The sequence below is a fragment of the Lissotriton helveticus genome, chromosome 4_1 (genome assembly GCF_964261635.1).
Source record: "Lissotriton helveticus chromosome 4_1, aLisHel1.1, whole genome shotgun sequence".
Taxonomy (NCBI): Eukaryota; Metazoa; Chordata; class Amphibia; order Caudata; family Salamandridae; genus Lissotriton; species Lissotriton helveticus.
In genome coordinates, this window is record NC_136063.1 from 30,106,158 (window position 1) to 30,133,940 (window position 27,783).

At 46.1% G+C, this 27,783-nt stretch overlaps 1 protein-coding gene across 1 annotated transcript in view; it reads left to right on the forward strand.

Annotated features, from left to right (window-relative positions):
* LOC144828299 (uncharacterized) overlaps nt 1–27,783 on the forward strand; it is a 225,329-nt gene that overhangs the window by 33,495 nt on the left and 164,051 nt on the right. The window contains exon 7 of the mRNA XM_078686382.1: nt 6,738–6,812. Within this exon, the coding sequence (XP_078542508.1) occupies nt 6,738–6,812 (75 nt within the window). The remainder of the gene's footprint in view (nt 1–6,737; nt 6,813–27,783) is intronic.

Sequence of the window (27,783 nt, forward strand, 5' to 3'; positions counted from 1 at the left end):
GTGGCAGTCCAAGGAATGTGTCAATAAAGTTGATGTCAGCATGCCACAGGGAGCAGAGGGAAGGGTCAAGGCATCACCATCATTGTTGCTGGAGGGAATGGTGAGAAAGGCCAGGGTGTCAAAATCAGTGTTGTTGCAGGGAGTGGAGGGAAGGACGAGGGGGTCACCATGAATAGTCCACTGCCCATGTGAACGTGAGGTAGAGCGGAAAACAACAGTTCTCCCCCCAAAAGGCCCACTAATAGCAGATGTGTCCCACCCGCCCCCCAGGAGAAAACTCAGATTAAAAAAAATATATATATCTACTCCATATGCCATATAAGTCTACGATCTTCAGATTATGCAACAGATGGTATTTGCGGAATATCTGTGTTGGCTCGCAGTGAAACGGACTGTGCAAAGCCTGACTGGTCATATATCAGTTTCTTATTTCTGCATTTTGATTGCTAAAATGGTACGAATGAGGTGAATTGTTTAGCCAGGCAGTGCACTATGTTACAAGTTTACAAATGAAAAAGATAAAAGTAATACTGTAAAAAAAAAATGCTGCATAATCCTGTTTCATAATTTGGTGCTTTTACGCATAATTCTAGTGACCCTGATGATGGCAATGTGAGATTTCACAAAGAGCACGCATTTGCACAAAGTTTCAGTGGGTACTATTTGTATGTGTGCTTCATGAGATCAAAGATAGATTTGTAACTTCAGGAAATTATGTTTATATTGGCAAGGCCCTAGCTTGTCCCCCAACAATAATGTTTTGCATGAGCCATATGCCAAAAGTATACAGTGGAATTGGGTATGTGGCAAGGTGAAGTACGTTTTTGCTTATTTACTGTTGTATAAATTTCCCAGAATGATTTAGAACAGTACTTCTGCCTTATGCATAAGACAGAGATTTAGAAGGAAGGTTTTGGCCAGTCAGCAGAGATGGTCAGTGGATGACTGATGCCCAGGCTCTAATGCTGGTTATGTAGTCCAACTCTGAGGCAGGATCAGAGATACACGATACATAACAAAAAGTATATTGGCCTTATGCTAAAAACCTGAAAATCATCATCGTGCAAGATATTGAGTCCTGTACCCTTTTTCAATACCATTGACACACTTTCAAAGCAAAAGTAGAAGTCGAAGTGTTGGTGAACGACTCCCCTAGGACATTTGTTTGGGTTATTACTTAGGCAGCATTTAAACGAAGGTCATTTGGACCGTTGTTTTATCAGTTTCTGTCGCGGGCACTAGGCCTAGACACTCAAGTGGGGCAGCGTTTTTATTGGCACACGTGGGGTAATGTTGGGTGGTAGGAGTTTTGTAGATTCCTTCAGAATCCTGAAGTTGCCATCACAGAAATGGAAGGGAAATGCATTGTTTCAGACAAAGTTTAAGGTTTGCAGAGCATTGTGGGTAAGAAAACCTTGTGGGATCCAAGCAAGGCACACTAACCTGGACTCTCCTGGTTGTCTGGTTTTCAAAAATGTTTGTGGTTTATAGATTTGCATGGGTGGCACCACACCACGGCCCCAAATACAGCAGCTACCCCTATTGCTTATCCCTCAATGTAGTGCTGTAGGGTCTTTTGAGTAGTGGTCTCTTGGTCTACCCACACATGTGGGATACTGTCCTTTTTGGGAGATTTAGGGAATGCCGAGTTGATGGAAGTTTTTGGCTCCAAGCAGATTCCAGAACTTTCTATCACAGAAATTCGATGAAAATGTGTTGTTTTAGTCAGAGTTTGAGGTTTCCAATGGTTTCTGGGTAAAGCATCCTGGTGAGAGGCACACTTCACCCCTCGCTGGATTTCCTTAGGTGTCTAGTTTTTTAAAAAATGTATAGATTTTCTAAGTTTCTTTAGGTGCTAACTGAGCTGGGGCCCAAAATACACTGCTACCCACTTTGTAAAAAAAGGGTCAGTTTTGAGTTGACATATGTAGTGTATCTATGTTGCGTTTTGGGCCTTTTCCTGTCACGGGCAGTAAGCCTACCCACACAAGTGAAGTACCATTTTTATCTGGAGACTTGCTGAAATACTAGGTCGAAGGAGGATTGTAGCTCCCCGAAGATACCAGAAGTTTCTATCAAAGAAATGTGAACAAAAGGTTATTTTTTTAGTCAAAGTATGAGCTTTGCAACAGATTCTGGGTATAAAAACCTGATTAGAGCCACACATCTCACGCCACCCTGGATACCACTTGGTGTCTAGTTAAAAAAAATACAGGTTTTCTAGGTGTCGCAATGTGCTGGCTGAGCTAGTGTCCAAAATCTACAGCGAGTCACTTTGCAAAAAGACAAATGTGCAGTTTTGAGTGGAAAAATTTGATATATCCATGCTGCGTTTTGGCCAATTTCCTGTTGGGGACAATGGGCCTCCCCACACAACTGATGAACCATTTTTATTGAGAGACTTGGGGGAAGGCCGGGTGGATGGAAGTTTGTGTTTCCCTCCAGGTTTCAGAACTTTACATCGCAGAAATGTAAGGTAAATGTGTGTTCAAGGCATGTGTGCTGTAGATACACATGCTTTGCATACTCCTGCCATCTAGTTTTGGTTCCGGGTGTTTGCAAGTTTTTTTTCTTCAGAGAAGTCCTTCCCTAGTTACGAGGTAAGGTTACTCCTCCTTTTGGTGATAGTGCACATGGGCATCAATTACATTGTTTTCCGCCATCTGGTTTGGACGTGTATTACTGCGCTCCAGTTCGAAACCATTCTTTGGGTTCCCCTCGGTGCGCAATACTCTCTACCCTCGACGGTATTGTTTCGTACTTGTTTCCCATCTCTCCGTGTATAGTTTCGGTCAACAAAATCTACTCTTCGATCGGAACAATTTGTAGACGGCCTTCGGGCCTAACCGCGTTGGTCAATCTCACTGTCGATAGAACAGACACTGTTCAAATTCTATCCTCAGTGCCATGCAAATTATCCGCACACTGACTCACAACAGGTGTGTAACTTGTGTTTGTCTCCGGAGCACAAAGATGAAGACTGCAACGCTTCCAGTTCATTTTGGTCAAAGAAAACTTTTTTCGATCGTTGGGCTCGACGTCAAGAGATGTAGCGTCAAAGCATTGAGTACACGGCGGATATTTTTGGTGAAGAGTCCAAGCAAGAAAATATTTGTTTATCAGCGGCGAAGGAGCAAGATGCCTTCTTCGTGTTTGAGTCTGATTCGGAGCTACAGATAGACCTTGATGCCGATGAACTTCCGCAGGGACAACTGACTCAAAAAACCGAAGGCTTCGGCACCACCTCTGTCTTCTGGCCAAGGTTGGCACAAGACGTTTCTGTCTCCGCTCCGAAATGCACAGTCAAGCCTTTTGGCTTGGGCCGAGTCAACACACAGCCTCTCCGGAGCGGAAACCCTCTGGTTCCAAGTCCAAATCTGGTTTGGAGCCAAAATACTCCATGCCGAAAAATAGACCGTCTTCGGAGATGAAATCTTCCGCACCCAAAGCCCAGGCCATATCGGCACCGAAAAATCCATCACCAAAACCAAAACATGTCCCTGTGGATCCAAATTTATACATGTTCCACCGAAATTGGATTCCAAACAGAAGAAACTTTATATTTACTCCGAAACAGCTCATATTCATACCATGCTACCTCATAAACACAAGCTTCCTGATGAGGCACTCATTACAATGAATGAATGATGTGAATCTTATCATGCGCAAACTTTGCCCAATGGGCGTCAAGGCGCCTAAAACAAATAATACAAGCTAGCAGATCCACCCAGCGGTCCATCATTGATAGGCTTTGATGAAGTACCACGTCTTCAGGGCTTTTTTAAACAAATCAATTGAGGGAAGAGATTTAACCTCAATTGGAAGGAAGTTCCAGAGCTTAGGGGCCACAACAGAAAAGGCTCTTGCTCCCCATCTGGCTAGCCGTATGCGAGGCACTACCAGTTGAGATAAGCCGGCAGATCGAAGGGATCTGGATGGAAGATAACGAGAGAGCAGAGACCCAAGTGTGTCATCCGGACCTGCCCCAAGAGCTCTATACGCAAGACATAGAATCTTAAAAGAGACTCTGTACTGGACAGGGAGCCAGTGAAGATCTCTCCTGGCGATCGTGGCGAAAGATGCCAAGGGAAGGGCCAACACAAAGTGCGCTGCCGCGTTCTGCACTATTTGCAGTCGATGAATAAGACCCTTGTTGGACTCCGCATACAAGGAATTGCAATAATCAAGCCTTGAGCCAACAAGGGCGACTGCGATCTGCTTACGGGCATGGGGAGAAAGATAGTTACGGATCCTATTAAGGATCCTAATCACGCCCCAACACGTGGCCACCATCCTATTTACTTGGAGCTTCATGGAGAGTGAGGTGTCAAAGACCACGCCGAGATTTCTGGCTGATTGGGAGGGAGTGGGGCAGATGCCAAGAGATAGAGGCCACCACTCGCTCGACCAAGCATCTTGGTCCTTCCCAAAGACCAAGACCTCTGTCTTATCGCCACAAGATCCCTTTAAAGAAGAAGTCTGTCGGTACCAGCCCTTTTCATCAATTACCAACATCCCCTCCACCACCCTCTTCTCCGACCTTAAATCCTTTGTGAACAGCCAAGTTCACTGATGACGTGCTCGTTGATTAGTCTGGTGTCTGCCCATTGGTAGGAAGAATGTACCTTGCTAGGTATAACTGTGGGACATGAGTCCTAGGAACTGCTCCGAGGTGATTTCCACAAGCGCCTGCTCTTGGTTTGCATCTTACGTGCTCACATTTCAGGACTAGATTTTCTTGTTTCATTGTGTGCTTGAACTGCTGTTGGAGCTCTAGCCAAGTCGTCCTTTGTAGTACAAGGAGTAGTATCGGGCAGGAAGTGGAACATATTGTGTGGGTTGAACTGGGCTCCCTGCTTCATCTTTGTTCGGGCCGATACATGTTTGTGGGCTTCGCTTTCTGAGAAGTCTCCACACACCTGAAGATCCAGGAGTCTCTGGGAGCGAAGAGAGGCTGCCCAAATCTGATGATACTGACCTTCAACATACGAATAGCTACAGGTGTTGAACATTTGCCCCAGGGGCAATAGGCGCATGGCTTTAGTAAATTGATAAGATAAATAACCCCTTTCCAATGGATTTGGTTCTGGAATAATCAGCTCCCTCAAGCTTTTCTATGGAACTCAGAATGCACTCTGTTGGATTTTCTTTTTTTGCGTTTTCTGTTTGGGACACAAGGCAAGCATAGGTTACATTCACTAATTAAATCCTTCATTGACATTCATGCATTTCTTTTTGCATTTCTTTCCATTAACACTCTCCTTGTGCATACAACTTTCTATATCAAGTCATAGGGGTCTCTCTCTTTCTTCTTGAAAGTTCAAATACTTTGTTTGGTGTTCTGGTTTAGTCAACCCCGAAAGTCCACTTAAAACAAAAGTGTGGTCTCTGGTCCAAAGAATAATCCTTCTTATCCAAGAGTTATTTTTTTTTTTGCGTTTTCTGTTTGGGACACAAGGCAAGCATAGGTTACATTCACTAATTAAATCCTTCATTGACATGCATGCATTTCTTTTGAATTTCTTTCCATTAACACTCTCCTTGTGCATACAACTTTCTATATCAAGTCATAGGGGTCTCTCTCTTTCTTCTTGAAAGTTCAAATACTTTGTTTGGTGTTCTGGTTTAGTCAACCCCGAAAGTCCACTTAAAACAAAAGTGTGGTCTCTGGTCCAAAGAATAATCCTTCTTATCCAAGAGTTATTTTTTTTTTTGCGTTTTCTGTTTGGGACACAAGGCAAGCATAGGTTACATTCACTAATTAAATCCTTCATTGACATGCATGCATTTCTTTTGAATTTCTTTCCATTAACACTCTCCTTGTGCATACAACTTTCTATATCAAGTCATAGGGGTCTCTCTCTTTCTTCTTGAAAGTTCAAATACTTTGTTTGGTGTTCTGGTTTAGTCAACCCCGAAAGTCCACTTAAAACAAAAGTGTGGTCTCTGGTCCAAAGAATAATCCTTCTTATCCAAGAGTTATTTTTTTTTTTGCGTTTTCTGTTTGGGACACAAGGCAAGCATAGGTTACATTCACTAATTAAATCCTTCATTGACATGCATGCATTTCTTTTGAATTTCTTTCCATTAACACTCTCCTTGTGCATACAACTTTCTATATCAAGTCATAGGGGTCTCTCTCTTTCTTCTTGAAAGTTCAAATACTTTGTTTGGTGTTCTGGTTTAGTCAACCCCGAAAGTCCACTTAAAACAAAAGTGTGGTCTCTGGTCCAAAGAATAATCCTTCTTATCCAAGAGTTATTTTTTTTTTTTGCGTTTTCTGTTTGGGACACAAGGCAAGCATAGGTTACATTCACTAATTAAATCCTTCATTGACATGCATGCATTTCTTTTGAATTTCTTTCCATTAACACTCTCCTTGTGCATACAACTTTCTATATCAAGTCATAGGGGTCTCTCTCTTTCTTCTTGAAAGTTCAAATACTTTGTTTGGTGTTCTGGTTTAGTCAACCCCGAAAGTCCACTTAAAACAAAAGTGTGGTCTCTGGTCCAAAGAATAATCCTTCTTATCCAAGAGTTAAGGTTTATACAGTTCTCTAAGTTCTCTTTTTCCCTAGCCTTTATTCCAAGATAGATTATTTAAGTTACTAAACACAGTTAGGCAATGACGCCAAGTGCTGTTATTTCTATGTTCACTGCACTGACCTGGAGTCTATGGTCAGACATTTTGCTTATTGAAATAGCACTAGACTTAGGTCCCTTTCTTTGTCTTGCAGGTCCCGTTCTATACCAGGACAATGAGGAAATCAAGTGGTCCAACATCATATCGACTGACGGGGAGCCTCATGAAGGTAAGTGGTACTGGAGGCTTCTCTGGAATAGATTATTGAAGATTAGTAATGATTTAACCAAGATAGTGCCAAGTCTTGTGGGAACTCCTACATTTTTGAGATTTTGGATCCTGCTTCCAGAAGCAGACGCAGCTTTCATTGGGGATAAAGAAGGATCCCTTTCATAGTGGGGAGGGTGAGGGAAGGCCAAGAGGATGAATTTAGGAGTCTTTTGTTGACATACTATGGAATGTGTCAGTCCAAGACATTTTCAATGATGTCAATCGCACTGTGCCACAGCGAGTGGAGGATAGAGGCAGGGAATCATCATAATTGTTGCTGGAGGGAATGGAGAGAAAAGTCAATGTGTCACAATCAGTGTCATTGCAGGGAGTGGAGGGAAATGCTGTGGGGTCGCCATCAGTAGTCCACTGCCCTGCTGCCCATGTCCCACAAAGGGCACAGAGAGACCATGATGTGGAGCAGGTATTGACAGCGCCACCCCTCTACTCCCCCATAGGTCGACTTACAGGCCAGACTTGTTGGGGTGCTGAGGATGGAAGTGTTGAATGAGGCGGGGGGAAAGAATGTGCTCGGCAGGTACCCAGGGCCTGTCTTCTGGAGACTATCCAGTCCAGTCAATGAGGAAAAAGAGATTATTATGGTGTTGTTTGGATTCCAAGATGAAAAGCACCATGAAGCACACATGCGCTCCTATGATGACAGGGGAGGAGGAATTTCTAGCTGGGAAGAAGGATTGTAGGACCTCAGCAGAGACATATGAAATACTGATTGTGTGTTTGAAGTATTCTGGTAGATCCAATTTTAGTGCCACTGCATTTATTACTTCAACACCTTATAAGGACCCACTTATTTTGGTTGTAACCTGAGAGGGCCTGTAGATGCTTAGTAGCCAACCAGATTTGATCCACAACTCAATATTGGAGTGCTGTGCATCTGTGGCAGTCAGATTGTGGTTTCATTAGTTGCTTGGACCGATGCTATTCAACTTTAGCATTTGTCCATATTTTCTGCAGATTGTCTTGGTGCATCTTGACAGCAGGAATGCTTTGGGATGATAACCGAATGAACAATAAAAGGATGACATTAAGCATTTAGGCTTCAAATTTCAGAGCCTGTATGCAGGAGCTTTCCTCCTGGATGGAACATAACTGCCTGAAATTGAATGGAAGCAAGACGGAGGTGCTTGTGGTAGGAGGTAACAACTCTAGCTGGACCTCGGAATGGTGGCCTCCGAGTTTGGGTCCTACTCCCACCCCCTGTATGGAGGCAAAAAATCTGGGGGTATGGGTGGATCCCACTCTCTCGTATGAGGGTCACATCCAGAGAGTGGTGGGAAAAGGGTTTGGCGTCTTAACTAAACTTCGTAAGGCGCTGGATCTTCTCCCATTAGATGTCAGGATTGCACTCCGCAGGATCCGCATGCAGCAACAATGCTCCACCTCCGGACCTTCCGAACACCCTGAAGTATAAACACAGGGTGTTCAGACGATACGGTGAGGGAAAAACCCCAAGAGGGGAAAAAACCCAAAAGAATAAAGGGAAGAAGGAAGGGGGTAGCAGGGAAAAAGAAGCTGTAAGACAAATATACAAAGGTTAATACATTTCTTAATCCTACACTCATTAATGTCTCACTAGGCAACAACCAGTAGAATCACCTGTAGAAAATGTGTGCATACACCATACTGCTGTTTCTTCAGACTTCCTTCTATCCTGCACAACACAAGAAAACGTATGAAATATGTTGCAAAAACACCTTCTGCCTAAAACATTAGTTCTCACTAGTAACATACCCCATAGCCAATAATAGGAAAGCTCTGAAGAATTAGTTCCATCCAAATCAATAAAGCACAAAGGAAAAATGCTGCACGTCAGTGCCTAAAGATGAAAAAGGAGTTCCAGCTGAAGTTTTAACAAAATCCTCCTTCGCTATGATATCGCAAAATGTGTCCATTACACTGGGAACACATGAGGGTAAACCAAACACGGCATGGTGTAGTTCCTTCACTACTGCCATCCGCTTTGGTATTTATTATTCCAAATCCAGGCTGTGCAAAACAACGTCACTTATTCATGACGGTAGTGCGGAGGACCTCATCCCCCCCTGCACTCCGCCACTTGCTATGCCACAATAGAAATCCCCTTTTATCACACCGCTGCGTAATTTGTCCCAGAGCGAGTACAACTAATCTGAGAACAATGCATGGAATGATTCCTCGCAGCCGCGAGGCAAAACAAAAGCTCCGAACTTGATCTGAGCCGAAGTTTGTAGAAAGAACAACAAACCCGCTAGCCAGCGCGTTACCAAAATACCGGTCACAGTCTCTTCCTCAGAATGATAGGAACCGCCAAAACCACAACAGAATCACGAGCCCCGATCGCCTGGCTCCGCCCATTGATATGCTGCAAAACCACCGGGAATCATGGGAACTGTAGTTTTTAGCCCTAGGATGCTGTGAACTGTAGTTTTGGCAGGCGCGAGCTGTCCTACAACCTGACAGTACGCCCTCCTCCCAAGCGCCTCCTAGGCCCGGGCTTTGCAGGACACCTAGCGTGGAAGGAACGAACTGCCCTAGGAGCATTGATGTGCTGCACCGGCTCCCACGAGTCCTCCTCAGACCCGTACCCCTTCCATGAGACCAGATACCAAAGCACCCCCCTGCGGACTTTGGAGTCACGGATAGACCTCACCACCCAAGATTTGTGTGCTTCCTTGGAGTAGCAGCGCAAATACTTCTTTAAGGTCTGATTCAGACGTTCTGTTTGTCCATCAATTTGAGGATGGAAGCTGGTAGAGAGCGCTGACTCGATACCCAACGCCTTGCACCACATACGCCAAAAACGAGCAATGAATTGCGGCCCCCTGTCAGACACAATCACTCGTGGTATGCCGTGCAATCATATAACTTGGGAGGCCAATAACTGTGCTGTTTGACTAGCAGTGGGAAGATTTACACAAGGTATAAAATGTCCCATCTTCGGTAAATTGTCCACTACCACCAATACAGCGGTTTTTCCCTGGTCAGAAGGTAGTCCTGTGATGAAGTCTAGTCTAGACTTATGTTCTGCCATGGCCGATCAGGTGTGGGCATAGGCATCAACAGACCCTTCTTTTTGGTGGTTTTCTTCTTCTTTTTTTTTTTTTTTTTTGAAGTTCAACAAAAGCTTTATTTGGTGAGTGTTGCACACGTACACAGCTAGTGGCCTACAACCCTGGGGCCGGCCGCATTGATAAAGTAGACATAGTCATACACTCCACAGCCATTTAGCCGACAACCCAGGGGTCCGGCGACGTATCCTACAACCGTGATGTGGTATTGTTACGTGCGAAACACCCCTTCACATTTATGTCGTTTATGATCAGCTTCGTTTTTCCCACATGTTGCAAGTAGTCGAATACACTAAACGGAACAGAACAGTAACTCTAGGACATACCAGGACAATACAGCACTCCGACGCCACCCTCACATCACTCAACTTTAAACTCATATTAGCGAGGTCCATACTATTCAGTCGTGCTAAGAGCGGCCTGTGTCAGTGGTGTATTATCGACCTTTAGTTTACCACAGCCTGTTGCGCGACCTCCCCTTCCATCTCAAGTGTGAGGAGATAGTCTGAAAGATAACACCAATAATTTTTGGGCCGTGCCCTGATGGGTAATTCTTCTTCATACGTCAGCAGAGTCTCTTTACAATATGTCATGTCTTTGATCCAAGTCTTGACGTTTGGGACAGTAGCTCCCTCCCACATTTGGAGATCTGCCTCTTAGCTAGTAATAGCGCAACAGCACAGAACTTGCGCTTCCCTGCCCTCACATTAGTCAATAGGCCTAGTAAGCATACTTTCGCTATACACCCAATGTCGCTCCCCACCATTTTACTAAGCAGATCAGTAACTGCCTCCCAATATGCCTGTATTTTGGGGCAGTGCCATGCTAGGTGTACAAAATCCGCCTCCCTATATCCGCAACGTTTACATCTGGCATCCTCACGGAGACCTAGTTTATGGAGCCTTAGCGGTGTATAGTAGGTTTGGTGTAGATATTTCAAGTGTGTGATTCGGAGGTTACCATTAGGAGTTAGTAGCTTTAGGAGCGTGCAGGCCGCAAACCATTCCTTTTCCGTCAGTGGTTCTGGCAGGGAAGCGCTCCACCCCCGCCAGGCTTTATCGGAAGAGTGTGGGATTTCGCCCTGAGCTGTTCTGTACAATCGTGATACCAGATGCGAGGTATTAGAGGACCCGATTATCAGTTGCAGTGTCTGTAGTGTAGGTGGTTCTTCTGGGTAGGAGGTGTACAATTCCCGAATGGCCCTCTGCAGTCTATAGTATGTGAAGCAAAAAAGAAGTGTGGGGTTGCTTATATAAGTCAAATCTTCCATTTTGGTGAAGGTACCATCATGATAGAGATCTCCCACGGTAGCAATGCCCACCGCCTTCAGTATATCCATTCCTACCTTCTCTGTTGTCACCGACAGTGCCGGATGATGTTGCAGTGGTAGTGTCGGAGCATATAGTGGCGCTTGTGAACCATTCGCCCTAGAGCTTTCCACGCGCGGTTAGTGGAGTCTATTGTATTTATGTCCCTGGCGTGTAATGGTGGTCTCTCATGTGTTATTATCGAAGTGAGTGGCACCGGTAGTGCATCTCCTTCCTCCACTGTTACGTGTGTCAGATAGGGAGTGGGGGAGTGGGGTGGTACCAGTGAGCTGCATATTTGGCTTGCGCGCATAAATAATAGAGTTTAAAATCTGGTACACTAAATCCACCCTTGTCGTAGGGTAACGTTAATGTGCGTAGTGTAATGCGTGCCTGTTTACCTGCCCATATCAGTTTCAGCACCAAGGATGTTATATTTTTGAAGATAGCATTGGGTGGTGTGATTGGTATATTGTTAAATAGATAGAGGAACTTTGGTAGTACATTCATTTTGACTATCGCTACCCTATCCACTAGGGAGAGTGGGAGCTGTATCCATCTTGATACTTTTTCGTCAAGTTCCGTGAGAACTCTTCCATAATTCGTCCTTACCACTTCTTCAGGGTCACGACTGTACCAAATTCCCAGGTATCGGGTAGGGCCAGATTGCCAGTCCAGTGGAAAGTTAGGGACAAAGGGGGCAATGGAGTCAGTGAGGGGAATGATTAGTGACTTCTCCCAATTAATTTGCAGCCCCGAGTGACGGCCAAACTTTACGTATTCCCGTAATAGGGGACCGAGATTTTGCTCCGGATCGCGCACATATAAGAGCATGTCGTCAGCATATAACGAAATATGTAATGGCCTGCTGGGGAAGTGCAATGCTGAATGATTATGCGTTTGTCTAATTATGCAAGCAAGGGGTTCCAAGACTAGGGCAAATATCAATGGAGATAGGGGGCATCCCTGCCTCGTTCCTCTCGCAATATTGAAGGGGTCTGAGACGTACCCATTTACTCTAACTCGTGCCTTTGGGTTAGTGTAGAGCAGCGTTACCCAGCTAATGAAGCGCATTGGGAATCCCATTCTCTGTAACACCGTGTGTATATAAGACCATTCTATTGAGTCGAAGGCTTTAGCCGCATCAAGCATTACAGCCACCGCCTTAGTTTGGGGTGAAAGATAGTGGGACAACGCGAACAGCGTTCGTGTATTGTGGGACGTGTCTCTGGTGGGGATAAACCCTGCTTGGTCCGAGAGGACTAGATTAGTCATCAGGGGTTGCAATCTTTCTGCCAGCAGTTTAGCCAAAATCTTTGAGTTCACATTTAAAAGAGACAGAGGGCGGTAGGAATCGCAATAATCTGGTTGCTTGCCTGGTTTTAGAAGAGTCACTATCACTGCCTCTCGAAGGGACGGTGGCAGAATTGCTTGGTCAAATGCTGCGCCATACATTTCGACCATGTGGGGGGCGATCAGATCTACAAATTTTTTATAAAACTCACAGGTGAACCCGTCAGGTCCTGGCGCCTTACCATTAGGTAGGGCCAGTTATTGTTCTTTTTGCCAGTATTATTTCGGTCACCTCTTTGACAGTGATGGGTTGTGCCAAATATTCCCGCTGGTGGTCGGAAAGCCAACCTATGGCTATGTTTTGTAAATAACTCAACGTTTCCTGTGATGGGGCTGGTTTTTGAGAGGTATAGAGGGTTGAGTACGCCTGAACAAAACTCCGAAGAATATCTTCAGTGCACGTGTGTAGTGTACCGTTATCATCCTGAATCTGTGTAACTACCTGGTCTCCCTTCCTCCCACAAATTTTCTGTGCCAGCACTCTACCAGGACGGCCACCCTCACCAAACTGTCGAGCTCGTGGACGCTTTGTGACATATTTCAATTTGTCATCCGCAAACTGCTGGTGTTCTATCAGTGTCAGTCTAATCTCGCTTTGTATCCCCGGTCTCCCTGTAAGTTCGTATTCGCGCTCCAGGGCTATCAGTTTATTCTCCAGCTTGGTGATCTGTGTTCGGATATCTTTTAGGATCCCCGCAGAAGTGCTGATGCACACCCCCCGAATTGTTACCTTGAATGCCTCCCATATTACACCTGGGTCCTCCACTATACCTACATTCAACTTAAAGTACTCTTTAATCGCGTCAGATATGGTCGTCACATATGTGGAATCTAGTAGTGCTTGTGCGTTGAAGCGCCAGCTGAAGAGCGGTGATATGTGATGGGGGACGTGTAGTGATAGGGCAACCGGACTGGTCTGATAGTGTGCGAGGGAGTGTGTCTATGTTCGCGGTCCAGCAAACCGTTTCAGCAGTCCCTAACCAATAATCAAGCCTTGACCAGCTATTGTGTGCCATGTTAACATGGGTTGCACCCGGTATAGTTGGATGTTTCACACTCCATATGTCTTGAAGATTTCTATCAATAAGTATGTCCTTCAACTTTTCTCTGGCTCTTCTATGGGGTTCTATAGAGTTGGTTGAGCGATCTTTTGCAGAACATAATGTAACATTAAAATCCCCCCCCAGATTAATGTAGTGTCAATGAATTTCAGTAGATGATCCCATATCTCCTGGAAAAATTCGGGGGAATCAGTATTTGGGCCATAGATATTCACGATTGTAACCAGTTGCCCCCTCAGTTTCCCTGATAAGATAACATATCTACCATTTTTGTCCATAATCGTGTGATCAATCCTGTAATCCTTGCCTTTCTTAACAAGTGTTAGTACCCCTCTAGAATACGACGAGCACGCTGCCGATGTGCTCGATTCCGCCCAGCGTGCACCAATAGGTCTGCGCACTGTGGGGTCTAAGTGAGTTTCTTGTAGCAGCGCTATGTCAATGTTATGCCTGTTAAGAAATGCAAAAATCTGTCGAACTTTCTTAGGATTCGTTAGGCCCCTTACATTCCATGTTAATAATTTCAAATTGGGGAGGAGCTTAGCTCGCGACGGAGATGGCCGCCTAGGAAATTGGCTCCGCCGACCCTGGCGCTTTACTTCGATATCCTGTTTCCTATCCTGTCCTTCTACCCCATCACGGCAACGGTGATACTATCCTGACTACGCCGGTGTGTCTCCCGGCGAAATCCAAGTTGTATTGGCGGTGATCCGCCCCTTGCTCCTTTCCCGGCCCGGTGCTGCTGGGGGACCGGGGCTTTGTTTGTTGGCTCTGCCGGCCTCGGCCACAGAGGTGGCGGTCAGCGCGAAGGTGGGGGAGCCGGTCGGCGGAGGGGGGGCTGCCGATTTGCTCTTGTCGCTGAAGCGCCTCGTCCCGCTCTGTGCTCCTTCGCTCCCGGATACATTGTATCTCCGCCATTGCCTGGCTTGGAGGACGTCGGAACAGTTTCTTTATTTCCTCTGCTGCTAGTGGACGCCATTTTCTGCTTTGCCCCTCGGCTTCTGACGGTGGAGATCTCTGAGTTCACTTTGGGGTCCGGATGTTGCCTGAAAGCGATTGAGCCTGTTCTACGATGCCCTCAGTCGCCCCCATGTCTCTGGCCCGGTGGCCCCTGGCGAGAAGTCGGCGCAGTGCACGGTGGGCGGTGAGTTATCATGGCGCTCGGCTTCCCGGGCTGCCTTTCATTAGTGAGCCTGGTGTGGTTGAAGCTGCTCTACTCCCTTTGCCTGAGACGCCGCTGGGGACCGGTGCTATCCTGTGTGCTCTGGAGGCGGTTGGGGCTGCTCTTCGTCTTTATGCCCGAGATTTGGGGTGCAGGCTTGCTGCTATTTCTTCTGTGGGCTGTGGTTGCCCCCCAGTGCTGCACACTGCGCCACACCCTGAGCCGATTTCTGTTGATTTCCATGCCGGGGTGCCTATGGAGAGGTCGGAGGAACATGGATCTGATTCTGCTGAGGTGCTAACCACGATGATCCGGAGGAGATCTGGACTTTATGGTTTCGTACGCTGGCTGGGATGTCGTCCCTGGGCGCCATTTTTGTCATCTCCTTCGTATGCTGGTGGCCTGATTTTATATCCATTCCTGGGACTGTCGCTCTGGCCGGCTGCTTCCGACTTACAGTTGCATTGCCCTGTGGATTGTACCATTCCCGGACATATGACTGTGTTTGACGTGGACTTTCGTGGGCGACCTCCTATCCTCTGCTGGCTGTTCCGGGATTGTTTCTTCTCCGCAGCACTGGCCGGACGGCTGGAATCCATCAACCAACATGATCGCAAGGGGCTTGGTTAAGACATTTCTTTTGGGTCGCTATTCCTTCCGTTGCTGGGACTGTATACTGTGAGCGGGACATTGCTTACACCGGCCGTTGGTATCCTGTCGGATGTGGAAGCCGGTTGTAGGTGGCCGGATATATAATTGTTGGTGGTCATCTTCTTCTTTTGCTGATCCTTACCACCTTCGTTGTCTCATTCTCTCCTCCTCCATTCTTTGTACTTGTTGTACTTTTTCCCTTCTTTGGGGCAGTTTCGGGGCGACAGGCACGCTGTTTATGGGCTAGGCCGTAGCCATCACAGGGGTGCAGGGTGGCGGGTGTGGGGGGGGTTTGCTATTTTAGTTTTTTTTGTTCTATGGTCCCTTTCGCTCTTTTCTAGCTTGGGAGGGTTCTTTCCTCTTTGTAGGGCTGGCTATCCATTGGTTTTGTGCCTTCTTTCTTTCTCCGGGTGTCTTTTTAGGCCCCTGACTTTCTCTTACTGGGGTGGGATTTTTGGGGTGATATCTGGGAATGTGGTTTATTGTATTGTGACCGGTTACTTGGTATTACCGTCTTGGTCGTTTTGTTTTTCTGGTAGTTATAATCATTGCCTGCCTCAGTTCGCAATCCGGGTGTGTCCCCCATGTCTTTTGGTTTTTCTCCTTTTTACGTGTGGTGCAATATCCTTGTTGTGACAGCCCCTACTCTCCTTTTGTAATTTTCAAACGAAAACCTAATATCCTTTGTTTTACTTCCCACGACCGGATTTGATGTCTTTTCGTATATCCTGTTGGCCGATTGGTATACCTCCCTCCTGTTTATGATCAACTGTTTTGCGGCCGGCCATGATGGTTGTGGGCCTGCGCATGTAACTCCTTGTTTTTCGAATAAAGGTTTTCAAAAAAAAATAAAAAATAATAATAATAATTTCAAATTGTCTCTATTCATTTTGCCTTCGCAATAGTCTGGACAGTGTAGCCATGGGTATTCAATCTGTTCACCCTCAGCACAGTGAAGCGTGGAATGACAACATACATTTTCAACCTCTGTTTAGTGTAATGTGGCCAGCGTACAGCAGTGCGTCTTAATCGTCCCAGTCCTAGTATAAGCAATAACCCCCAACTAACCCACATCCCACCCACTCCAGCAACCCAAACCTGCCGAAGCCATTGTTTCCCCAACAATTCGGACATCAACATAACTGGTCGGGGACCGCCCTGATAGAGGTCCGCCGAGGGCGCAGTACACCATCCTAAGTAAAGGATGGGAGCAGAACTAACATTTCATAAAACAGATCACAGCTAAGTTATAGGGAATCTGCACAGTATCAAGCTATCACGTCGTGCAATATATCTGCTTGCGTCACTCCTTTCAGTGTTCGATACTCGGTGCAGTTTGCACGAAGGCCCAATACCACCCAGAGTCAGAAACCTCAGATGGAGGTGAAAACATAGTCCACACGTCTTTACCTTGCGTTTTGATATGACCATGTGTGGCAATGGAAACGCCCAATAGGTATTAACGCAAGCAATCAATGCATGCGATGTGCCACTAATCCTTTGTCTAGTTCATCCTCCATAAACGGCATTGTAAAATGCCACTAGGCCCCACATGTAGTTCAGGGATGTCGTCCAGTGGTCGTTCATCCAGGTAGTAATACGTAAGTGGAACCCAAGTACGTACAAGCACAAGGTATTGAAATGTCTTACCATCAATCTGAGTCTGTGTGCCTCTCCTTCCTATTCGACTTTTTACCTTTGATGATCGTGGTCTTGATGAAGTCGACCGCCTGTTTGGGCGTCGAGAAAAAGATCGGCCTGTCTTCCCAGGTGATTTTCAGTCGTGCAGGATATAGCATGGCGTAAGGGATTTGTAGGTCTCGTAATTTGGCCTTGACCTCGTTGAATTCTTTATGTGCTTGTTGTACTGCATACGTGAGATCCGGAAAAAACGGCAGTTTGTTACCTTGGTGTTAGATGTCGCCTTTTTCTCGTGCTAGTCTCAGAATTGAATCTCTGTCTCTGTAGTTTAGTACTCTTGCTATTATCGGTCTGGGCGCCGCTCCCGGTTTTGGCTGTGGGGCTAGAGACCTGTGTGCCCGTTCGATAATGAAAATGGAGGAAAGGTTATCAGCTCCGAACAAATCTTTGCAAAGCTGTTCCACATATTGCTCCATGCGGCCAGTATTGGTCGATTCCGGAAAGCCCGCTATTCGTATGTTATTACGTCCCAACCTAGCTTCCAACTCCTCCGACTTTGCCTTTATGACGTCCAGCACTTTTTCCATGCCTGAGCATTTAGTAGTCGTAGCGCGTGATTCGTCTTCCACGTCCGATATTCTCTTCTCCACAGTATCCAGTCTTTCTCCTTGCTTGTCGAGCTTCGCCGCCATGCTGTCGACTCTACCCGTTAGATGGTCGAGTTTGCCATTTATGTCCTGTAGATTCGTTTGGATAGCTTTCAGTATAGTTTCCATTGCGTTGCCCTCTTGGGGATCTACGTCTTGATCGTCGTCCGTCGCTCCGTTTTGACCCCGTGGTGTTTTGCGGGTCTCGAAGTTGATCTTGGGTTGTCTGGTTTCCCCATGATGCCTGGTTCAGTGCACGTCGTGGGGGCTGTTGTTCGAGACACACCAACTTTGCAAGGTATCCCCGGGTTCTATGGGAGGATGTCTTTGTTTGCCACGTGAAGTCCTGCGTCGCACTGTATCGACCCCGACCTGTATGAGTTATGTTTATGCCCAGGTGATCATATAAAGCCTGATGTTATGTCGGTTGATGCGCCTTTCACCTCGAGGTGGGAGCAGCTATCTAGGTGGGGGTCTACCACCTATTCCTCCCGCCGCGTACAGGATAGTGTGTCCCAGGCAATCTAGCGCCTCGGCTTTTTTTTTTTTTTTTTTTGGGGGGCGGACGGCGGGACGTATACCAGATTTCGCGCCTTTTGCGCGTTACTATTAGGCAATGTCTATTCCCCAGCAAGGCTGCATCATGTTACACTGAATGAGTCGTGCGTATTTGCTTTTCTACCGCCATTGACGTGACTTTATTAATTACATACGTTAGGTGTCTGAAGCCAGGCATGTTTTCCCCAGTTGATCAGGTGCATCGTGATGGTGTGTCCGTGAACGCTGTGGAGAAGCGAACTATTCTATCGCCTCTCCCGCCATAACCTTTCCAGCCGCACGGGTAGGGCACATTACGTGTTCTTTAGAGACTCCTTGCTAGCGGAACGGTAGGAGCAGTGTGCGGCATGGGTCGGACGGCCGTCTATTCATGAGCGGTTTGGCCTGCCGCCATCTTGTCCCCAGGGAGACAGTATCGTAGAGAGTCACCTTACCGGCTATATTACTCCTCCGGTCCCGGCTGCGCACATTTCAGGGCTCCGCAGTTTCGTACACCCTCGAGGCCGGAGCGGCGCTGGAAAGTTCCCGTGCCTGACTTGCTGTGAGCCCTCTGGGTCTGGTCTATGCGAGCCGCATTTTGTCCGCCATGTTAGGTCGCGTACCCTCTGCAGGTTTCAGGTTGCAGCCGGGTCTTCATCGCCTCCGGGGTCTCCGTTCTCGGTGCAGTTTGTGCCCTGAGTATTCTCCTCTACGGCGGGTTGTTTGTTATCGATCTGTGACCTGTTTCAGCATAATAATATTGAAGGACCGTGTTCCGCTCGGCGGAGCTGCGAAGTCAGGCAGCCATTCCGCTGTGCGCCCCCTAGCGCCTCCTTCTTTTTGGTGGTTTCCCCTTTTTGCTCTGGCACATGTATCACACCTCTCTACCCATAGGGTAGCGTCTCTGACCAAAGACTCCCACCAAAAATGTCTTCCAAGCAGACTCACAGTCTTGGTAACCCCAGGATGTCCAGCCGCCGGAGCTTCGTGACACCAACAAAAGGCCTTCTTTTGTATCTCCTCAGTAGGTAGAAACAAACACTCCCCCTGAAAAGGCAAACCCTGTCTCACCTTCCGGCCTGATTTGGCAGCAGCCCAACGGACCCAAGATACCAAAGACCTAGAGCCCTTGATGTCGTCCAAAAACTTTTCGGCCTTAATTACACACACCACCTTAGCTGAAGGGATGCTGTTTTACGGGGATCTCCTGTCTGGACAGAGCATCTGCCTTCCTGTTCTGCGTGCCAGGACGAAAGGTTACCACAAAGTTGTACTCGGAGAAAAAAAGCATCCACCGCATTTGCCTTTGCGTTAGATGTCTCGCGGAGGACATGTATTGGAGGTTCCTGTGATCTGTATACACTGTCACTGCTTGACAAGCCCCCCAAAGGTAAGGCCTCCACTCCTGAAAAGCCCTTTTTATTGCCAAGAGTTCTTTCTCCGCTATTGAATAGTTGACCTCAGCCGAGCTCATCTTCTTTGATAGGTAAGCAACAGGATAGAGCTGACCCGTGTGTGCATCCCTCTGGGACAGAACTGCCCCTGTGGCTTCATCCGAGGCATCTGCCTCGACTATGAATGGATGTTTCAAAACAGGATGTGCCAACACAGGTGTGTGCTGTGGTGAAAGCTCTTTTCAGAGCTTGAAACGCCTCCTCAGCCTCCCCTGTCCACACAAAAGACTTTCCTTTTCTTAACAAACGGGTAATGGGGACAGCAGTCTGGGAGAAATGCAAGATGAACCGGCAATAATAATTGGCCAACCCCAAAAAGCTCTGCACCTCCCTCACATTCTTTGGGGCTGGCCAATCCCCTACCGCCTGTACCTTCCTTCCGGACATCTGCAATCCGCTTGGGCTGAGGTTCACACCCAGAAATTCCACCTCCTGTACCCCAAACTCACATTTACTCAGTTTCACATATAAACGATGTTCCCTTAGTTTGTCCAACACCTTGCATACATGGTTTGTATGACATGCGACATCCTGTGAGTAAATCAAGATGTCGTCTATATACATCACCACAAATTGGTCCACATATTCTTTCAAGACGTCGTTTATAAAAAACTGAAACGCTGCAGGAGCATTACAAAGCCCAAAAGGCATCACCAGATATTCGTACAGACCATATCGCGTCTTGAACGCGGTTTTCCACTCGTCCCCCTCTCTTACCCTGACCAGGTGATACGCCCCACGTAGGTCCAAACAGGTATAGATCTTGGCCTCCCTCACCTGGTCGAGCAAGACTGAGATGAGGGGAAGAGGGTAACGGTTACGGATGGTATTCTTGTTCAAGACGCGATAGTCCACACACGCTCTCAAATCCCCGTTGGCCTTCGCTATAAAAAACAAAGGGGATGCCGCTGGAGAGCGGGAGGGCCGGATGAACCCCAAACGAGAATAATGCTCTATGTATTCTTTCAAATGAGTGGTCTCAGGTACAGACAAGGCGTATACTCTGCAAGATGGTATCGTGGCCCCCTCCACCAAATCTATGCGGCAGTCATATTCCCTGTGAGGGGGTAGAGTTTCTGCCTTTGCCTCGCTGAACACATCTCTATAAGCCACGTATTCAACAGGCAGTTGAACATCCCTTTCCACAGCAGTTGCTGCCAAAAAAGGGGTGGCTAGCACCGTGACGTTTGCGGAAACACATGGCACTAAATGATCCTGACAATTCTCAGGTACGAAACGGAACGTTTTTGTCTGCCAATCCACCACAGGGTTGTGTTTACGTAACCAAGGCATACCCAAAATGATTTCATACTGAGGTGCAGCGATAATGTTCATAGACAAAACCTCAGAATGCACATATCCATGTAACACCAAAGACAACCCCAACTCGCTGGTTCTTTCAGTGATCTGGCCTGATGTTAAAGGTTGCCCATCAACCGCTAAAACGTCTTCAGGATTCTCCCTAGGAACACGAGGTAAAGCTAACCGTGCCACCAGGCCTTCATCCACAAAATTACCGGTTGCTCCGGAATCTAACATCACCATTACCTGATATCTTTCTAGTTCGCATTCCAGCGTCATGACAACCACTAAATGAGGCTCTGTTTCATCTGTTCCCAGAGAGGACAAAGAGGTGAGTTTCCACGCTCGCCCGCCTTCAACACTAGACGTGTTGTCCTCCTTCTGTTCTATCTCCTGTACTGTCTTAGATACAGCAACCTTCTTAAACCTACTGACATTTCCCGATGTCTTGGGTTTAGAAGGACATTCCCGGACGTAATGCCCCTTCTTCCCACAGTACATGCATAAGCCCTGTACTCTTCTTGCTTCTCTCTCTTCTCTCGACAAAGGTGCTCTGAGTGCTCCTATCTCCATGGGTTCAGGAGTGTTTTCTGTTCCCCCAGTTGCCTTACGAGGGTTTCTTTCACCACTGTAAGCCCCTCTTTCCCATCTTCTCCTATTACTCCTCTGTCAGACAAACGGCTATCCAGTCTTAACACCAAATTCACCATATCAACGAAAGAAGTAGGCCGAGGATCAAACTGGGCCACTACATCCTTTAAATCGTCATGTAACCCCTGATAAAAAAGGGACATTCTTTTTTCCTCCGGCCATTCTGCTTCGGCCACTAGTCTGTTGAAAGCAGTCAAATACGTAACTAGTTCTCCCCTACCTTGTCTTAATGCTAACAGCTCACGATCAGCACTGAATGACGTAGCTCTCCGGTCAAAGACCCTCTCGAATTCGGCCTTAAATGCTGTCCAATCCGACAGGATAGCATCGTCGCGTTTTACTAAAGGTACCGCCCAATCCGCCGCATCTCCCACCAGATATGATATCAAAAAGCCACCCACGAATGGTTTGTGGGGAACGATGAAGGCTTACAGGAAAAATGCATGTGAACTTGAGTCATAAACACGTGTACCTTGCGGGGGTCGCCTGAGAATCTTTCAGGAGTAGCCAGTGGAATGGGTGGAGGCACAGTAACCTGTACATTAGAGGACGGGGCGGAAGCATTAAAAGGATTACCACTCAAACGTTCCACCTTTTCCCGTAAAGCAGCAGTCTCTGCTTTAGAGGAGGCCAACTCCTGCTGTACCAATACCAAAGCATGTAACACATCCTCCATAGACGCCATTGTTTCTACACACGGACCGGGCAGAGTGAAATTCTTAGGCTCGTGATTCTGTCAGGATTGCACTCCGCAGGATCCGCATGCAGCAACAATGCTCCACCTCCGGACCTTCCGAACACCCTGAAGTATAAACACAGGGTGTTCAGACGATACGGTGAGGGAAAAACCCCAAGAGGGGAAAAAACCCAAAAGAATAAATGGAAGAAAGAAGGGGGCAGCAGGGAAAAAGAAGCTTTAAGACAAATATACAAAGGTTAATACATTTCTTAATCCTACACTCATTAATGTCTCACTAGGCAACAACCAGTAGAATCACCTGTAGAAAATGTGTGCATACACCATACTGCTGTTTCTTCAGACTTCCTTCTATCCTGCACAACACAAGAAAACGTATGAAATATGTTGCATAAAACACCTTCTGCCTAAAACATTAGTTCTCACTAGTAACATACCCCATAGCCAATAATAGGAAAGCTCTGAAGAATTAGTTCCATCCAAATCAATAAAGCACAAAGGAAAAATGCTGCACGTCAGTGCCTAAAGATGAAAAAGGAGTTCCAGCTGAAGTTTTAACAAAATCCTCCTTCGCTATGATAGCGCAAAATGTGTCCATTACACTGGGAACACATAAGGGTAAACCAAACACGGCATGGTGTAGTTCCTTCACTACTGCCATCCGCTTTGGTATTTATTATTCCAAATCCAGGCTGTGAAAAACAACGTCACTTATTCATGACGGTAGTGCGGAGGTCCTCATCCCCCCCTGCACTCCGCCACTTGCTATGCCACAATAGAAATCCCCTTTTATCACACCGCTGCGTAATTTGTCCCAGAGCGAGTACAACTAATCTGAGAACAATGCACGGAATGATTCCTCGCAGCCGCGAGGCAAAACAAAAGCTCCGAACTTGATCCGAGCCGAAGTTTGTAGAAAGAACAACAAACGCGCTAGCCAGCGCGTTACCAAAATACCGGTCACAGTCTCTTCCTCAGAACGATAGGAACCGCCAAAACCACAACAGGAATACCAGGACACAGGGGAGCAGCAGCTCCCGCCGCCAAACAGAATCACGAGCCCCGATCGCCTGGCTCCGCCCATTGATATGCTGCAAAACCACCGGGAATCATGGGAACTGTAGTTTTTAGCCCTAGGATGCTGGGAACTGTAGTTTTGGCAGGCGCGAGCTGTCCTACAACCTGACATTAGAGGCTAGGAGGACGCTGGTACACGCTCTAATTACGTCTCGCCTGGACTACGCAAATGTGCTCTATGTGGGGGCCTCGGCTAAAAGCCTGGGTACACTGCAAATTCTACAGAATGCCATAGCTAGGCTGACTCTCATGCAGCCAAGGAGAGCGTCTTCAAAGAAAGCACTTGACATGTTGCATTGGCTTCAGGTCAAGAAAAGAGTACTGTTTAAAACTTTGGTGATATGCCATCGGATAGTGTATGGCAAGGGCCCGGTATATTTAACAGATTTAGTCACCAAATACTCGCCCAGTAGGTGTCTCAGATCTAGCGGAATGGGGCAGCTGGTCATTCCGAAAATAAAGAGGGCGAAAATGGGTGGCTGCTCTTTTCGCTGTCTGGCTGCTCGTAATTGGAACAGACTACCTATCTCTCTGAGGTTGGAGTGTTCCGAAACCAAATTCCGCAAGATATTGAAGACCTACCTGTTTGTGGCATAGTTCTCTAGTTTGTTGTCTGCTGCTGTGGCTCACCCAGAGCGGGGACACGCCGAGATGGCGTAACCAGGTGCTTTAAAAGCTGTATTATTATTATTATTATTATTATTTTACCTTAAGCACATTGTGCCGAAGGCAGTGCCTGGACCTAGTTTCTGGTACAAGTTGCCAATAAACATCACAGATATTGTTGCATAGACTAATTAGTCTGCTCTGTTTGTCCATTGGTCTGTGGCTGGTAGGCTGAGAACAGGTGGTGGTCTATTTGCAAAGACGTGCAGACCCCTGCCAAAAGTTATACACAAATTGGTCAGAGATTATAACAGAGGGGTGAAAATATGAATTTATTCTTTAGTGGTAGGAAGTTTCTTTAGAATAATACAATTGGCAACTTTTGTTTGTAAATCCACTTCCACGAAAATGGTAGGGTAATCACTAACTGGAGGCAAACCAATAACAAAACCCACACTAATGGAGTACAGCAGAGCTAAAGGGATAAGAATAGGCCGGCGAACACCCATTGGGGAGATATGCTTGGATTCTTGCAAACATAAGTGGGACACCTTTGCATGAAGGTCTGCATGTCTTTAGACATTCCTTCCCAAACGAACCCTTGTTTACATTTATGTTTAGTTTTAAATCCCCTGGGTGTACTGCTGCAGGGTTGGCATGACACACTATAGGACCTTGATTCTCAACTCAGAGTTGAAAATACAGTTGGTTTCCGTGATAAAAATATAACCATTTCTAATAGATTGAGTAAGATTTTTCTCATCAGCCTGAGAAAGAATGGCAATTTTGAGTTTTAGGAAGTAACAAAAAACGTACCTCTTTCCAAAATCTCAGCACTTTTTTAATTACCCTCACTCCAGCAGTTGCTGAAAGCGCGGGGAAGCCCATTGTGGTGTAGCCAGGTGCTGTACAAATTAGGTGAATAGAATAGAATCTTTTAACCAGATCTGAGAATCTAAATCGTTAAGGGCCTCTCTGAGATTCTTTAGAAAGTTTAACAACTTGCACATATTTTGTCTTGTGGACGTATCGTTAATTCTTCTTTGGGGGTTTGATCAACCCTAGAGGGTTTCACAAATTGACAAAGGGCGTCAGCTCTGAGTTTTTCTTTCCCTGGATGATTGGTAAATAGAAAGTCAAATTCCCTAAAGAAGAAGATCAATCGCTTTTGATGAGGTGTTAAAGCTTTGGCTGACCTAAAGAATTGGAGACTGTTATGGTCAGAGTATAAAGTGATGGATGATGAGCTCCGAGCAAATAATGCTTCCACTCCTGGTTCTATAGCTAACAGTTTTCACTCTCTGAGTGTGTATTTTGCTCCGCCTGAAAGAACTTTTTGAAGAAAAAGGCAATTGGATTCATGTGACCTGAAATAATCTCTTTGGAAAAGTACCCTGCCTGCTGCAAATTGGGAGGTATCGGCCTCAGCATAGTATGGGTGATTAGGATCAGCGTGTCGCAGGACCCGTGCTGTCCTAAAGTTTTCTTTATGCAGATTGAATTCTTGAGCCTCTTTTTTAGGCCAAGTAAAGAAAGCTCCCTTCCTACGTAACCTAGTTATTGAACTTAGTATGTCAGAAAAGTGGGTGATAAACTGTCTGTAAAACTTGTCTAATCCAAGGAATGACTGTATGTCTTTCATATTAGTGAGTTTAGGCCATTTCAGGATTGCTTCTATTTTCTTCTCGGCCATCTGGATCCCTGTTTGTGATATAATGAATCCCAAGAAGTCCACCAAATTAGACAAATACGCCTTTCACACTACTCGAGCAAACAAGTAGCTTTTGTAAAACCACCTGAATGTGGGTTATGTTCTCTTCAGTTTGAGAATAGATTAATATAATGTCATTGTACATTAAGAAGACGATATCAAGAAAGACAACTAACACTTCATTAATAAAAAATGTACCTACCATCGGGAAGATGCAAAAACTGAATGGCATCATGCAGCACTCAAATAGGCCATATCTGGTCCTTAACGCAGTCTTCCTCTCGTCCACTTCGGGGACATATATTAACTAATAGGTCCCCATGAATCTAACTCTGGGTTGGAATGATGAGCTTTTGGCTTCGTCCAAGTGTATGGGGATGAAGGGCAACGTTATTTATTCTTGATTGCCTTCTTGTCAAGGCCCTGTAATCAATATATTACGAAACTTCCCACTTTTCTTCTAAACAAAAAAGGCAGGAGATGATATAGTAGAGATGGAATGCGAATAAACCAGCAAAGCAAAGGTACATCATGATATTCTTTGAGATGTTTGATTTCTTGTTTGGTTAAAGCACAGATTCATCTACTGGTCAGATCTGTGACAGGAACCAAGTATATATGACAATCGAAACTTAGATGGGGAGGTAGGGTGGTAGCTTTTTCCTTTGCATAAACGTCCTTGAATCAGTGGTACTGACTAGGTAATTCACCAGTGTCCAGAGTAGGAGTTGCAGGACTGGCTAAATGAGTTGCCCAGTCTGAAGCTCCCTGGTGACATTGTAGTAAACCGTGTCTCAAATCCAGAGTTACCATACTTTATGACCAGTCGATTCCTGGGTTATGTAGTTGGAGCCATGGGACCCCTAGAATATCGGCAACTTTTGGGAGTGTGATTAGATGGAATCAAATGGTTTCTGAATGTCTGTTATCACAGATCAGATTTAAGGTTTCAGAGTGATAGGTGATTAAGTCGATGACAGTGGTTCCTGAGTCTAAGATGATGGTAAGATTCTTTCTGAGTTGATTAGTGATAAAAAAATGTTAGTGATCTTAAAACACTTAGCTATCAAAAGCACAGAATTGGCCAAATATTGGAAGATCTCATGTGACATGTCAGTGAATCTCTACTCTCTTCGAGCTCACTAGTTTTCTGACAATGATTTGTGAGAGTCAGTGATGTCCTCGGTCGTCTTTTGGCATTACAGCTTACTCCTGGGTGAAGTGACTGATTTAATGTTATGTTATGCAGATTTGTAGAGCACAAAATCATCCGAGAGGGTATCCTGGTGCTGAGGAGGTGCCAGTCTAGTTAATCCTTAGGCCTAGTGGGACTACTTGAACAGCCATGTTTTCAGCTTTCTGCAGAATTACTGAAGTGAGAAGGAGGCACTTATGTGTAGTAGGAAGTTGCTCCCTGCATTCTGAGTAATGTAGGAGAAGGTTCAAACACCAGATCTTGTCTATTTGTCTGCAATGGACATGTGTAATTGGAGTTTGGATGAGCTGAGGTGACTGGAATGTTTGTGAAAGAGGATACGATTATTGAGGTATGCTGGGCCACTGTTTTAAAATGCCTTGAAAGCAAGAATGAAGAGTTTCAATGATGTTTGTTTGTGTATGGGTAGCCAGTGGAGCTCCTTCAGTTGTGGTGTGATGTGAGTCCAGAGTGGGAGGTTGAGAGTGATTCTGGCCCCCAAGTTCTGAATGGTCTGCAGCCTGCAAAGAGAGTGTTCCAGTAGTGGAGCTGCTTGTGATGAGGGCGTGTGTGGAAGTTTCCCAGGTGCTTACTGGAAGCCATTTGAAAATCTTCTTAAACATTTTCAAGGTATGCCAGCATGAGGTGGTGACAGTGTTGACTTGGACAGTCATATGGAGTTTGTTATTGATGATGTTTCTGAGGTTTTTGCCATGGGTGGTGGGAGTGGGTGTTGGTCCTACCTTTGTTGGCCACCAGGTGGAGATCTGCAATGATGTGCTCTTCCCAAAAATCACTATTTCGGTCTTG